Source organism: Pan paniscus, chromosome 2 (assembly GCF_029289425.2).
Source record: "Pan paniscus chromosome 2, NHGRI_mPanPan1-v2.0_pri, whole genome shotgun sequence".
In the NCBI taxonomy this organism is placed as follows: domain Eukaryota; kingdom Metazoa; phylum Chordata; class Mammalia; order Primates; family Hominidae; genus Pan; species Pan paniscus.
The window spans coordinates 162939281-162956206 of NC_085926.1; the positions used below are offsets into that span (position 1 = coordinate 162939281).

The following is a 16926-nucleotide window of genomic DNA, read 5'->3' on the forward strand; positions in this document are numbered from 1 at the left end:
ATAAATTTCAGCTTGTTTATGAGAAATTAAAATTATTCCTATTTCATCATCAAAGTGTCTGAATGAATATTTCTAGGTTTTGTTATATGTTTTAATTAAACTTAATTTTGAAGAGGACATTTCAACATATTTAAAGCGTTGCCACAGAAATAATAAATTTTTTTTTTACAAAATAGAATTTTTATCTTGTAAATCAATGTTTCATGCTTCCTTGTACCCACAGCCTTTATCATGGAATGTTGTAATCCCTACCAGTGAAGGTGGAGGGTACCTACCCGTGCTTCGATGTGGCGCTCAGTCATGCAAACTACTCTGGCCAATAGGATGTTATTATATGTGACACACTAAAGCAGAGGCTTGAAATGGGCTTGCCTAAGGACTTACTGTCTCATCCCATTGCTATTAGAATTATCACAGGTAGGTTGCTGGCTCAGGAACACAGTGAACAGAGCTACCTGGACAGCCTGTAGACTTACAATTTGTAGTGCAGCCTCTCTACTGAGCTCAGGCTAGATAAGTGACTCCTTCAGCCAAGTAACACTGATATGGACAAGCCTGTGTAGACCTCTTGCTTTGGATAACAATATTAACTGAAGACCTCAACTACTGTCTCCCTGAATCCACTATTAAGTTTGCACTGAAAACCATGTTTCCCAGTGCTGCTCCCAGCCTTGAATGAGCATAGTAAGAACACCATGCAGGCCTATTCTTGGGAGATGCAAGAAAGGTCAATGGTCAACTTTCCCTGAAGGACTCCCCACTCACTTGATTGAAACTTGGTTAGAACTAGGCTGCAATTCGGGATTCTGCCTACCAAACCACCTTCCTTCCCTTCATCTTCATCAAGTTCAGACCTGAACGGTGGTCTGCAGGCTCTCCTCATTTTCTCATGCCCACTCCCTTTGTCATTCACATTATTTCACCAATAAATTTCAAAATTTATTTCTGTCTTATCATCAGCATTTTGGAGAATACAAGTGAACGCAGAGTGTCATGTAATTTCTATCAAAATCTCCCATGGACACACATTTCCTGAAAGTATCATTTCAGTGTAGTAGGAAGAAACTAATCTCCAATTTGTACCTTTTAATTTTTTTCCATCATGCCTCCTTCCAGGCTGAGCTCAGTAGTTGTCCCTCTTCTCAAACACAATATAAGCCCTGTATGCAACCAGTGTGTGAACACTGAATGGTTTCTTAACCAACAGATACTTAATTGACTTAATGGTTTAACTGAATTTTACTATTCTCTCCGAAAAACATGCCTATGATCATGAGCCCACAGTATGCTGAGTTCCCGCGACTGGTAGACTAGCTTTGTATTGTCTTGCACTTCTGCTCCTACCAGTCCAAAACCGTGTTTTAAAAGTGTTAGTTTTGTTTTTGTCTCTATGCCAGTTCTATTTATTATTGAAAGACGCTGGACTCTAATTGTTTTGTGACTATCTTTAAATTCTTATTTTACATGAACTAAACACAAACTCAAAATCCATGACAGTATATTATAACTTTTCTTTGTATAAAAGTTACCTGGAACTTACATTGTTAGAATCCAAGAATTCATACTCTAAAAGCTTTGGCTCTACTTTAAAATACCGGTAACTTAATATACTTTTACAGTTATGCGTTAGTCTCAACTAAAATATTTGTGCTGTGAATACATTTCATTTCATGATTTCCTTATTTGACCGTTTTTTAAAAAATGTAAAAATATACAAAATATGTATAGGACTTGAGAGAGGGACTTCTAACAATGTCTTATAAATTATGCTACAATCTTTCAGACCATATACTCTATAGATTTAATTTAAGAACATTAATAAAAACTATGGTTGTTTTTTATTTCACAACATGGAGAACAAGAGGCTCTTACTTCATATCCGTCAGAATTATGGTTTCTGGAAAATGGATAAAATGCCCCAAGTTGCATCCATCTTCTGCAAAGTTCTTCTGTGGTTTCAGCCACAAATCCACAGATGTCTGCTCCAACCTAAATAACAAATATATTTACTATTTATAATGTTAAGATTCTCAAATTTGCCTAGAGCATCACACTGTATGCCTCAACTGATGAATGTGCCTTATATACAATTTGTTTTACTCCTTTTATATATGCTTCCTTAAACCAATTTATTTTCCATTTTTGCTCCATCCTTGTCTCTAGTTGCATTATTTTATATGTTCTTTCCTTCATTGTCCCTTTATGCATTTTCTTATCCTTTTGTATTTACATTTTACTCATTTTTTATTTTGATGTTCTCATTAATTCATTGTAAAAGATGAAATTACTGTATTAAAATATGTTGCTTCTTAATCCCTAACTCAACTTCTTTGATTTGATTTTTCTTATTTAGAATATAATATGTAACTGTAGGAATAAAATAACAAACTGTGACCATGTGTTCATGTTGAGCTTTGAAATTAATTATTCCAAATAAAATTGAGCTTTGCCCAATGTGTACCCATGTAAGACTGCATTATCCTTATTCAAGGACTCTCCAGAAAATACTATCCTGAATTTAGTGTTTACCATTTACAAACATTTCTTTATTTTTTCTGTGTAAGTATATATGTATCTATAAACAATATATAGCATTGTTTTGCATGTTTTCTTAACTGTATAAATGACATGTTGTATGCATTATAATGTAATTTCCTTTTTGTGTGAAATTGAATTATATTAATGTCACTCTAGTTCTCCAATATATGGGAACTCATGACTATAAAAATTCTTCCGTGAAATTTATATATAGGCTGAGCATCCCTAATCCAAAAATCCAAAATCTGAAATACTTCAAAATCCAAAACATTTTGAGAGCCAACATAATGCCAGAAGTGGAAAGTTCCATACCTTACCTCAAGTGACAGGTTGCAGTCAAAACTGTTTCCTGAACAAAATTATATAAAATTACCTTCAAACTATGTGTGTAAGGTGTATATGAAACATAAATTTGCTCATTTAAGTCATTTCATTACATATATGTAAATATTAAAATATCTGAAAATACCTGAAATCTGAAACTCTTCTGGTCCCACACATTTTGGATAGGGGTTACTCACCCTGTATAGATATCCTTGTGAATATGTAAAAAACATATTCTTATTCTATGGTGTACATACATAGGATTACTTTTCTGGTTTACTTATAATGTGCATTGTATAATCGGAACTGTTTGTAACCATTTGCAAGCACTATATAGCACACGATGATTCCCCTTCTTCATTTTCTTGCCAATTCTTGATATTTTCAGACAAATTTTATCACCTTTCTTTATAAAATGTATCTCACCACAGTTTTTACTTGCATTTCTCTGATTACAGGGAAATTGAGACGTTTTTCATATTTTTATTGGGTCCCTATAGATTACTCTTTCTATAGAATTGCCTATTTATATCTTTTACTTATTTTTCTATTGTTCTTAATTTTTACAGATTTAAGGTAGGCACTTCAAATTGAATATCATTTATAGACTATGTGAATTGAAAATAACATTTCCTGGTGAGTTGCTTTTTTTAACTTTTCAAATGTTCTTTTGATGAACAGAAGTTTTCATTTTGTTGTAGTCAAATTTATGTATGTTTCTCTTAAGATTTATTCTCCTTGTATTCTGCTTAAGAAATTATTTCTCTAACCTGATGTCATAAATTTACCATTTTATATTTTCTTCTGAAATGGATAAAGTTTATTTTACACACATAGGTCCCTTAATCTATCTGGGACTGTTTATTGTGCATGGTGTGAGAAATTGACACATTTTATATTGTTTCCTAAATACTGAGTCAATAGTCCATATAAATAGTTGATACTTCCCTTCACTGCTGTCATTTAACAAATTATACATGCATGGGCCTGTGTCTTATATTGCTGTGTTAATCTATTTGTATATCCACAGTCCAGTATCATTGTGTTAATAACTATAGCTTTATCTGGTTAGAACTAATCCTCATTCTTTTTCTCTACTTCCTTAAAATGTATTGTTTTCCATATGAAGTTTAGAGTCACCTTTTATGTTTCCCAAAATCCCTTTTATTGCTTAAATTGGAATTCCACAAAATTTTGATAACAGTTTGTAGAGAATGCCTATTCCTAATATATTGAGCCTTCTTATTATTGAACAGGGTATATCTTTAATTTACTTAGCTATCACTTATATTTTCTCAAAAAGTCCTACATTTAGTTTTAATATTGACTGTTGGTTACAGTTTATTAATTGGTTGCTATAATAAGTGACACCTTATACTAAAATACATTTGAATATTGCTTGTTTTTCCTTCTTTTTTTAACAAATATGCTATAAATTGATCTATTTTATTAAAATTTTTGAAGAGTCCCCTTTGTATTTTAAAATTTTTCCTCTAGAGATTTTGTTTACATTGTATTAATTTTTTCTCTTATTTTAATTACTTACATCTTTCTTTAGGTTTATTGTTTTTCCTTTTCCACTTTTTAAATTCATGCACTTCACTCACTGTTCAGCGTGTCTTTCTTTTTAAGTATTTAAATCAGTAAGTTTTTCTTTAAATATTAACAGCTGACATTTCCCAAGATTTAATAAGTAAAATTGTTAACAGTTAATTCTTAGGTTGTTTTATTTTTCGATTCTATTCAGTTTATCTTTTGACTCATGAATGAATTTGATAATATGTTTTTCAATTTTTTTTTTTTTTTTTGAGATAGGGTCTCAAAAAAGTGAGTCCCAATCTTGGCTCTGTGCAACCTCCACCTCCCAGGTTCAAACGATTCTCCTGCCTCAGCTTCCCAAGTAGCTGGGACTACAGGTGCCTGCCATCATGCCCGTCTTTTTGTATTTTTCGTAGAGACAGGGTTTCACCATGTTGGCCAGGCTGGTCTCAAACTCCTGACCTCAAGTGATCCACCTACCTCGGCTTCTCAAATTGCTGGGATTACAGGAGTAAGCCACCTTGTCCAGCCTATTTTTCAATTTTCAAACACAAGATTGTGTGTGTGGGGGGGGTGTTACTTTTATTGATCGGGTTTTTGGTGTTTGTTTTATTTGTGCATATGAAAGAAAACAAATCACTACAGTTTTATAATGCCTTCTACATTATTGTTGTTATGTGGTGTCTCTCTTTAGTCTTGAATATCCATATTGGATACTATGTTTTTGTTTGATAGAGTTAGACTTCTCAGATATTTCATGTCTACAATTCCTAGTACACATTTTCTCCACTTTTGAAATTTTAAACGTTTTCTTCTGTTCTTATGTTTTATATATATTGTAAACAAAAGATTATCTTTTAAAATCTAAACTGGTAATCTAGTATTTTAAATAGACTTAGACTTCTGACATTTGTTTTTATAACCAATATATTTGAACTTTTCTTCACCATCTTATTTTTTTCTTTACATCTTTCATATAAGCTTTTCTATGCTGTTTATATTTATATTTGTTTTCCTCAATTATCTTGATTTCATTGAATTTTATTAGTTCTACATTCCCACTTTAATGGTTGGAAATTATAGATACCATCTGTATTCTTATTTTCCTCATAAACTCCATAAAAATTAAAAAAAACTGAATTATTTCTGTAACATGCCTTTTGATCATTTCACTAAAATTAATTGATTACATTAAAAATTAATGTAATTGTAGCTTTTATGAGTAGCACTGTATGAAACTGTCTTACCAAAGGTATTCCAAACAAACTGAACTCCAGCATTCCAGTTATAGACCATTCCATTTGTTCCCATGAAGCAGTATTGTCTCCTAACCAATGTGCAGCATGTCTTCCAGATCCAGCAAATGTTGAGCGGGTAAGAATGAAGCTTCTCTTATTAGGAAAAACTTTTTGTACAGCTCTAAAAATAAAAGCAAATTAACAAATACAATTTATTTTTAAACATAAAGTTGGTATTTAAATTCTAAAATTTCATAATTCCAAAGCCATGTGATATAGTTTGGCTGTGTCCCCACCCAAATCTCATCTTGAATTGTAACTTCCACAATTCCCAGATGTTGTGAGAGAAACCCGATAGGAGGTGATTGAATTATGGGGGTGGGTCTTTCCTGCACTGTTCTTATGATAGTTAATGAGTCTCATGAGATCTGATGGTTTTAAAGAAATAGGAGTTTCCCTGAACAAGCTCTCTCTTTGCCTGCTGCCATCCACCTAAGATGTTACTTGCTTCTCCTTGTCTTCTGCCATGATTGTGAGGCCCCCCCAGCCATGTGGAACTGTAAATCCAATAAACCTCCTTCTTTAGTAAATTGCCCAGTCTCAGGTATGTCTTATCAGTGGCATGAAACTGGGCTAATACACCATGCCATAATATTTATAATAATTATGTCAAAATTTTATATCAATTTTGTATTTTGTTATTAATATTTACTTATTTAAATATATTCTGGTAAAATACAGTGAAAAGGAATTTTTAGAAATCACTAAATTTTGAATGACTCCAATTATCCTTTATCAAATTACATAAACATGGGCATTTGGTATCCACTCAACATTTGGTTTTGAAATATACTATTTAAAGTAATTGAATTCCCTTATAAATAGAAAATATTATACCTGAACTTGAACCTAATACATTTTTTGTAGTGTGGTGACTCCAATTATATATTTATTTCTACATTTTCAAATATTAGCCGGCAAGGTTGGGATAAAACTTACGTATTTAAGAAGATTTTTTTTTTTTTAGTTTCTAGAAGTTAACCACCGTCCACAACTACAAGCATCACTCACGTTACCTAACTATTATTGATAACATTTTCATAATTGGAAACAATTAGGAAATGTGTAACTACATTCTCAAGTGCTTTTCCATGTTATAATCTTTATTATATTGAAACATAGCCTGTTTTTTCTTTCCTAGGATATATTAACTTAAACACTGCTTCATGTAATACTCCATTGAGTTTACAAAGTAAATTAAAGTAACACCATGAATACAGTGGTTAAGAGTTCTGGTATCAGTATGATTTAAGACCATAAAAATACAAATTTGAATAAACACTCAATCACAACTGTTTAATTATGAGAAAATCGTAAGTATATTGAGAATAGTATTTGGTTTACTGACTATTGTATCACAGGACCATAAACAACGCTTGAAAATTAGCAGATAATGAACATATGATTGTTTTCTTCTTTTGTTTTGTATCATATTTTATAAAAATGTATTAGAAAATTAGTTAGAATGATATTAATTAGAAAACTAAGTTTTAATTAAAATACTTCTTTTTGAAAAATAGTTAAAGACCTATTCTTGGGGCAATATTTTCACAGGCCAATTGTGAGATGCAAGCTTAAAACACAGTTATATTCAGAAATGGTAAAATTTTGAAGGATAATTTAAATCTAGGAGTTACAAAAAAGGGTCTTAGTTAAATATATATATACATATATATGTGTATATATATGTGTATATATATATGTATATATATATATATATAGAGAGAGAGAGAGAGAGTCATTCTTTTTTGTTTGTTTGTTTTTGGAGACTGAGTCTAGCTCTGTCACCCAGGCTGGAGTGCAGTGGCATGATCTCGGCTCACTGCAACCTCTGCCTCCTGGGTTCAAACTATTCTTCTGCCTCAGCCTCCGAAGTAACTGGGATTACAGGTGCCTGCCACCTCGCCCAGCTAGATTTGTATTTTTAATAGAGACTGGGTTTTGCCATGTTGGCCAGGCTGGTCTCAGACTCCTGACTTCAGGTGTTCTGCCTGCCTCGGCCTCCCAATGTGCTGGGGTTACATGTGTGAGCCACTGCACCCAGCCTACCATGTCATTCTTAATAAATGAGTCCCAAATTCATGAATATTAGTAAGAGAACTGATATTTTGAATGCCATAACTTTTTAGCCGGCATAAAATATTATCTTTCTTTTTTTCAACTTTGCTATTTCCTAACTATGAATACATTGATAAATTATCAAAAACATTTTTAAGCAATAAATATGAAAGAAGTCTTTGAATGAAATTGCACTTACTGCTCTGTGGCTATAGCCATGCTGTATCCATAGAGGCTATGAACATCATACTGTTTACCCCAGTTCTGCACAGCATCCATGCAAATTGTTTTGGAATACATGAGTTTGTCAAGAATATCTTTGAGAAAATACATAAGAAACATTTCTTATATTTTTCCATTATAAATGTTATAATATATATTTTCCATCATAAATGTCATATTCCTTTTCATTTGTGTAATGAAATTCCATATTTGGTCAAAAACAATGACAAAGGACAATCCAATTAAACCTAAAATAAGTTCCAATTAGGTCCTCATCTTTCACTCTTGCTAAACTTGGATTAACTATTAGATTTATATTTACATTGGCAAATACTCTGTTTCCTAACTTTGATAACAAATAATTTAACTTTAAAAATAACCTTTAACAATATAGAAATATACCTATACCAAACTATATTGTACATCATATATTTATGGACCAATTTTAAAGCCTTATATTAGATTTGTCTATTTAAATATAATCCTAGGCAGAAAATATTTGTCTGAAGAAAAGATAAACAAATTGATTTTATGGTTTTAGAACTATACCAAAAATTGTAATTTAGAAATATATGTTAGAAATTACTAGTCAACTACAAAATTATTCTCAATTAAAACAGTAATTAGATAACCAAATAAATTTTACCAGGAGTAAACGGTGGATAATTCAATTTGTTTACATTACATCCTTTTGTTGAACCTTGAATAAAGCTGGAAACTTCATTCATGTCCTGAATGGATACAAAATGAAGAACAGCAGATTTTACATAATTATAAATCCTATTAGCAGAAACTCTCTAGTTGTTTGAAAATGTTTTATATAAGATAACCATAATGCTCGTTAATTCCTAGAAGATAAATATAAGCTACCAACCTAAAAATAAACAGAATGTCTATATCAGATAAGTATCTTAGATGGGATAGAGAGATTTTAAACAATCAAAATGTAGTTCATGTGTCTAGTTTTGATTATATATAATTACATTAATTATAAGTATTGTCATTTCTAAATAGCTGTTAGTCTTCTCATTATGAGTCCATTAATGTACACATTCCTTGCATATTCATTGATTCAATATGTTTGGTTTCATTTAAACTTTACCTAGTTTCTATGATGTGCTAAGCACATTGCTAGCAGCAAAATTTGCCTACCAACAGCTCCTATACACTCATAAAAGAATGAAAGCTGTAAAAAGGCAAATAGCCTTTAGTGTTTTAATTAAAATAGTTATGGCTTCACAGAATCTCTGAAACATTCAGAGAACCCCAGGTGAGCATGATCACACTCTGAAAACCAAGACCTAAACAGCTCTTGAAGAAATAGTGGTGGGATATTATGTCCATGGATTTTCTAGCCATTTTAACATAGACCCCAATCTCATCCCACTGCCAGCTAGCTATGTGACCGTAACCCAGTTAAGTCTTTGCACTAAAAAAGATAAATTTTATAAAATCATATATCACAGTACATATACTCAAGAAATATGCATTTCATCTTTCTTCTCTGCAAACTGTGTTGAGGACTTCTATAAGCCTTATTTTTCTCATCTCTATAATAGTCTCCTTTCACATAAAGACATCACATTCAGTCACATCCTTGTCTGTGTTACTTTTATTTCTCTCAGAAAAAGTAGATTTTCTTAATTACATTTCCTTTTCCCCATCCACATCATGCCCATATTTTAAGACTCACTGCTTTTCAGCTTCTTGAATCCTTCCCCTCTTATTTCAGCTTTCAATCCTCCCTTTAACCTTAACACTCCTATATTAACTTTGCAATCATTAAACCTATCTTTCATACTACTTTCTGAGACTTCCCAAACAGATAATATTTATTAACAGATTAGAAAATATCTGAGACCGATGGTGTCACTCAAAGACACTAATAAAATAATTTTTTAAACACATGTAATGGTGAATCATTTGTATTGTAGTCATTTGTTTCATAAAATTATAACTATAACTAGACATACTTATTTAGTTTGCAAAAGCTTCCATAAATATTGAGTTCCTCTGACCCAAGCACACTCAATATGATTATTCATCTCTATTATTCTCAAAATATTCTCATAAAAGTTTCTAACTATGGATATAAAAAGAAGCTAAGAAAATTTGATACATGGAATTGAAATGATAAATTAATGGTGCTCAAGGGAAAAAAGAATAGATTTGTTATCATGACACATTTAATCGGTATATATTTCCACTTCCCAAATGTTTTCAGAGTAAGCAGAAATGAGAGAAATTAATATAGTTATTCCAAAGTACAAAAATATCTAAAGCTACATTGAGTTATTTTTTTGAAATTGTCTGGAATGTTATATTCAATTTTGTTTCCTGTGTCCAGTAGAAATTAATAATGGTATACTGTAGTTACAGAGCAAATAAGTGTAGGTAAACTACATTTTTCTTCATGATTCCACAATAACATTAAATTTTTATAAAACTGCTGCTGAAATGTATAATTTGGGAATAGTGAGCTGCATTATTTTAAATTTTAAAAGAGTCTTTTTCTAAACAATTTTAACATCTGAATATATAATATAGTTGAGGAATTGCAAGGGTAAAACACTCAACTATGATATTAATATCATTTCAATTTGAGTTAAATATGTGTAAATTTGCCATAAATTTCACAAAATCTTTCATCACTGAAAGTAAACATTATTATGTAATTTAAGGATGAACAATTTTTTTAGAAAATAATTAATTGGTTTTACTGAAAATAATTTTTAAAATATTTAAAAGTTTTATTGTATGACCATTTCAACATGATTGAATCAGAATGTGATTATTTTGCCAGCTCACAATAAAAGGGAAAATAGTTTTTTGAACCAAGAATATAAATTATTAACCTACTGAGGCAAAAACTTTTTCATAATTTTAACCATATTTTACATAATACATGACATTTAATATTTTAGTAACCTTCCTTAAATATGTCTAAAGTATGTCTATATAGCAAGATTGTATTAAATTAAACTTACTACCCATATTTTTAAAGAATTTATCTATTGTAGTGTTTTTAAGTGGTATTTTGAGAATTATAAAAGCATTTTAATTCTCTAATTTATCCAAATGATTTAAGTGAAACTACAGTTATTTAATGTCATATACCAGTGCATTAAATTAAGATTTTTAATATTAAAACTAGTAGATTTGGAACATTGTAGTCATGAGGCAAAAGCCTCAGTGGACTGATAGTAATAAAAACATCTAAAGATATGTAGGTGTCATTCAAATCATCTTAAGTCTATTAAAAACTGTTTTTTGAGGCCGAGGCGGGAGGATCATTTGAGTCCAGGAGTTCCAGACCAGCCTGGCCAACATGGCAAAACCCTGTCTCTACTAAAAATACAAAAATTAGCTGGGCGTGGTGAAGTGCACCTGTAATCCCAGCTCCTCGGGAGGCTGAGGCAGGGAGAATCTTTTGAACCTGGGTGGCGGAGGTTGCAGTGAGCCAAGATAGCACCACAGCACTACAGCCTGGGTGACAGAGCAAGACTTAGTCTCAAAAAACAAAAAAAAAATAGTCAACTTTGTTTCTGAGAATGTACCTCAAGTTTCTTTAAAATTCCTTAAAAATTGTGATAGTGATCTGATGGCATTTTATATTCACATCTAAACTAAATCTAAATATATATAGCCCTATTTTTAAAAGAATGTGTAAAAGAATTTCATTTTTATAAGATTCACATGAAATGTAGAAAGAATATAACCAAATAAGCTTCTAGTTATTTGGATATGTAAACTTATTTGGGCATATCTTCTTAATAAAATTTATGTTTCCAAATACTATATATTAAATTATTCAGTTTTTTCATTGAATAATTTTGCTTATTAGATTTTTAAGAATAGAACCAAAATAACAACAATGATATCAAAATATGCATATGTATTCAAAAAATGGAAATGGTATTTTAATTTTAAAAATATTGACTAACACTTTTGTTTTGAAATAATAGTTTTGGTCTTAATTATATTAAGTACAGTAGGCTTTTGTTTCTCAACTATTCGATTATCTCATAAATGATGTAAAAAAAGAGAATTCAAATTTATTATATTTTATACACAAAAACTATACTTCAATGACAATTAAGCTCACATCATTTCCCAAAGTGATTTTAATATTTAAACCTAAAATTCACAAATGTTAGCATGGAAACTAAATTACAAATCTAGTAAATTATAAAACTATTTTTATACTTGACATAAATATTAAAATTTTATCAGTTGAATAACAACTTGTTTTAGCTGGATCAGAAACAATAATCTGAAGAAAGTGAAATAATTAGATAAACCACTTAGCAGTGTGATATGGCAAGTATATAAGTAATAGCTGAAAGTAGAATATCCACTGTTTATCCATGATATATATTAGTTCACTGATGTTCACTGATCTTTGAAATTATACTGCTTCTTGTGTTTTTTGTTTGTTTGTTTAAGGCTTAGTTACAGTGCTTCTGTAGCAGTGTTGGAAATACTCTGCCTTTCTCAGATAACCTTCTCTCCCACACTTTGGAGGTGAATCAGGAATTTCAGTTCTCAATGAATGCAAGAAATGCAACATTCTCTCTTTCTATAACACAATCAGGCTCTGTCTCACTACTCCTACAGTATTATTTATACTTGTAACTTTACCGTAATCAAAGTGGCTCCTAACTAAGAAAAAAAAAAAAGACTAAAGAAACTTTCAATATAGGTTAAATAATATAAGAACTAGAATTAAAAATAAAGCTCGAGATCACAGTAAATTTTTTTTTATTTCTACCAATTGCTAGTTATTAGTGGTGTGATATCACTGATTTTATGTTAAATAACTGAAGCCTTTTCATCTTCATTTTGTTACTGTCATCATAGGAATCCTGAAGATTATGCTAATCCTTTACCCAAATCCATGTTGTCAGCAGAAACATAATTTTTCCATCTTTGTATTCCCAACAACATGTCTGATAGATACACGGTGCAAAATAAATATTTGCTAACTAAATGATTGATTGATTTAATAAATAAGTGAATAATTAGAATAATGATTGAATCAATAATGAGCACTTAAGGAAAATAGAGATGGTGTGGACCCAAAAACCAAAGAAAATATAGTCATCCTTAGTGTGCCCATTATGTATTTTTTCCAAATTCTTGCCAGTGGTAATTTAGTTTCTATGCCTAGCAGCAGGCCATCAATAACTACAGATACACAACTTCATTTAAAGAAACTCTTAAACACTTGTATTTTTTTTCTTTTCTGAGACAGAGTTTCACTCTTGTTGCCCAGGCTAGAATGCAGTGGCACCATCTTGGCTCACAGGCAACCTCCACCTCCCGGGTTCAAGCAATTCTTCTGCCTCAGTTACAGGCGTGTGCCACCAAGCCCAACTAATTTTTGTATTTTTAGTAGAGACGGGGTTTCACCATGTTGGTCGGGCTGGTCTCGAACTCCTGAACTCAAATGATTGGCTCACCTCAGCCTCCCAAAGTGCTGGGATTACATGCATGAGCCACCACACAAGACTGTATTTTTCTTTAATAAGTTTATGAGCAAAGTAGGGTTCTGTTTGTTGCTTTTTTGAGATACAGTAATACTTAACCTATTGCCAATTTTTATTTGTTCTGTTCCATAGCTTACTAAAGAGAAGTCTCTAAAGGACAGGGGCTTATTCAGATCATATTGCTGCTGTTGCTTGACTGTTGTCAACTTTAATAAATGTTTTGCTAATTGCACTGCAATAGGCTTATCACCACCAAATCTTATTAACTAATTTTCAGGTAAAGTATTAGTCATAAAGGAACAAAACCTTGCATACAGAAATAAAATTTATTCTATAAAGTGTATTGCTAAAAAAGAAAAACCTTGATTGGCATTTTTTGTTTTGTTTTGTTTTCTTACTTATGAACACGATGGGTATATTTATCCGTTCTAGGAAAAAACATTATAGTAGCTTTAAATTTTACGTTGAATACATCAGAAAAAAAAAATATTTTGTTGACTTAGTAATTTTTACAGATAAATAAGTCTATGGTCATTGACCAAAATCATTGGTTTAAAATAGCTACTTACAATCCAAAGTCCATCATATTGCACTTCCTGATGGAAAATACTGCATTCATTTGCCCACCAATCAATGCAGTTTGGATTAGTGAAATCAGGGTATACTGTTAATCCTGGCCATACCTAGAAGAATAGATCATTCACATATATACATAAAAAATAGAAAAATAAATAAATGGAATTTCAAATTAATAAAGTTGAGAATAGTAAAAAAAAAGTTATTCTACTTCTTTAGGCATATGCGACTCATATAAATTTACAAGAATATCACGACTTTAAAATGCATTTAAAGAAGAGCAGTAAAAAAAGGTGAAATCATGAAGCATTTAGGAAGAAAAAAATTATCAGAACATGGTATAAGGCTGCTATTTTGACTTTAAATTTGTTTTTAAGCATCCTTGTAGGATAGTTTAATAAATACACAATAAATATTCTATATAATATATTTTATATCCCATAAAATAAAGCACATTAGCTTATTTCCAAAGGTGTATGCCTCCCAGCAATTTTAAAAACTGTCTTTTATGTTTATTTGTATGAATAAACATGAATATGATACATACTGGGCACTATTTCAAGTACTTTCATAATTACTAACATATAATCTTCATTAGAATTTTTGAAAGCAGGTACTATTTTTATCACCACTTACAGATGAGGTAGGTACTGTAATTAAAGTCATTTTGCAGATTAGAGAAGTGATGCCCAGAGAAGTTAAGTAAGTTGTTCAAAGTCAAACCACTAATAACAGGTACAGCAGCAATTTAAACCCAAACAGTCTTACACCTGAGTCCATGCTGTGAAACACTATGTGTATTATGCTGTCTTTTTCTGATTTAGGCTTCTTGAAATTATTTTACATTATTTGACTTATTACTTACAATAATCACATTAGGCAAGGAGAATTTAATTTCAGATAAGTTGAGCTAAATTATATTGTTTTGTATCCAAACATTTCAAATTGGCTGTCTGATCTGTCCATAAGGAACAAAGCTGGTGTTAACATGTATTCTGTGAAATGTTAATTAAGGGTAGGAAATTGTGTGGGCTTTCTTTTTTTACAAAAGGAGTTCATAATTATTTAAAAGACTTTCACCGGAAACTTTAAGTTGGATGAATGTGATAAGAATGAAGCTTATGGCAGAGAGACAGAGCAAAATGGCTGAAAAGAAGCCTCCAGTGACCATTCCCCCCTGCAGAAGCATCAAATTGAACAACTACCCATACACAAAAAAAGCACCTTCCTAAGAACCAAATTCAGGTGAGTGATCACAGTACCTGATTTTAGCATCATATCAAGTGAAGAGTCATTGAAGAGGGTAGGAAAGAGAGTCTTGGATTGCATACACCACCCCCTCACATTCCCCAACAGTGCCCATGGTGCATGTAGAGAGAATCTGTGCACTTTGTGAAGGGAGAGCAAAGTGATTGTGGTCTTTTGCATTGGAGCTCAGTATTGGCCTGCCACAGCAGAAAGTACAAAGGGGCAGAAATCAGCTTACACCCATGGATGGAGCATTTAGAACAGCGCTAGCCGTAGACTATGAGTCTGCAAGAGCCATGGCATTTTTGGGCTTGAGGTGCCTCCTAAAGCAGATACAGCTGCAGTTAACAAAGACTTAGATCACAAAACCCATGTCCCTTAGAAAACCCGGAAAACCTATGAATGAGGATGGGCAAAAACAAGCCTAGACTGTGAAGACTATAATAAATACCTAACTCTTCAGTGCCCAGACAGTGACAAACATCCACAAGAATCAAGACCATCCAGGAAAACAAGAATTCACAAAACGAACTAAATAAGTTACCAGAGACCAATCCTGGAGAGACAGAGATGTGTGAACTTTCAGACAGAAAATTCGAAATAGCTGTTTTGGGGAAATTCAGTGAAATCCAGGATAACGTGGAGGAGATTAGGGTTCTATCAGATAAATTTAATGAAAAGATTGAAATAATTTAAAAGAATCAAGCAGAAACTTGAGCTGAAAACTGCAATGGATATACTGAAGAATGCATCAGAGTCTTTTAATAGTAGAATTGATCAAGCAGAAGAAAGAATTAGTGAACTTGAAGGCAAGATATTTGAAAACACAGTCAGAGGAGACAAAAAAAGAATAAAAAACAATGAAGCATGGCTACAAGATGTAGAAAATAGTCTCAAAAGTGCAAATCTGAGTTATTGGCCTTAAAGAGGAAGTAGAGAGAGAGAGATAGAAAGTATATTGAAAGGGAAAATGACAGGAAACATCCCAAACTTAGAGAAAGATATCAATATTTAAGTACAGGAAAGATATAGAACACCAAGCAGATTTAACCCAAAAGAGACTACCTCAAGACATTTAATAATTAAATTCCCAAAAGTCAAGGATAAAGAAAGAATGCAAAAAGCAGCAGGATAAAGGAGACAAATAACATACAAAGGAGCTCCAATATATCTGGCACAGACTTTTCAGTGTAACTTTACAGGCCAGGAGAGAGTGGCACGACATATTTAAAATATTGTAGAGAAAAAAAAAAAAAAACCTTTTATCTTAGTAGACTACATCCAGTGAAAATATCCTTCAAACATGGAAAAGAAATATAGCCTTTCTCAAGCAAAAGCTGAGGGATTACATCAACACCAGACAAGTCCTATAAGATATGCTAAAGAGATTTCTTTGTACAGCATTGTACAGATCATCCAGACAGACAGAAAACCAACAAAGAAACATTGTCTTTAATCTTTATTATAAACTAAGTGGACCTGATAGATTTTTACAGAATATTGTATCCAATGGCTACAGACATTCTTCTTTTCAGCACATGAATTATTCTCAAGGGTAGACCGTATGTCAGGCCAAAAAACAAGTCTTAAAATATATTTTTTTAAAAAATTGAAATCATATCAACTATTTTCTT

The 16926-nt window shown here is 31.6% G+C and overlaps 1 protein-coding gene across 1 annotated transcript in view; it reads right to left on the reverse strand.

Annotated features, from left to right (window-relative positions):
* Positions 1-16926, reverse strand: part of SI (sucrase-isomaltase) — a 99815-nt gene that overhangs the window by 62280 nt on the left and 20609 nt on the right. The window contains exons 13-17 of the mRNA XM_003817701.4: positions 14038-14151; positions 8626-8710; positions 7957-8074; positions 5649-5820; positions 1873-1989 (exon numbers count right to left, since the gene is read on the reverse strand). Coding sequence (XP_003817749.2) covers positions 1873-1989; positions 5649-5820; positions 7957-8074; positions 8626-8710; positions 14038-14151 — 606 coding nt within the window. The remainder of the gene's footprint in view (positions 1-1872; positions 1990-5648; positions 5821-7956; positions 8075-8625; positions 8711-14037; positions 14152-16926) is intronic.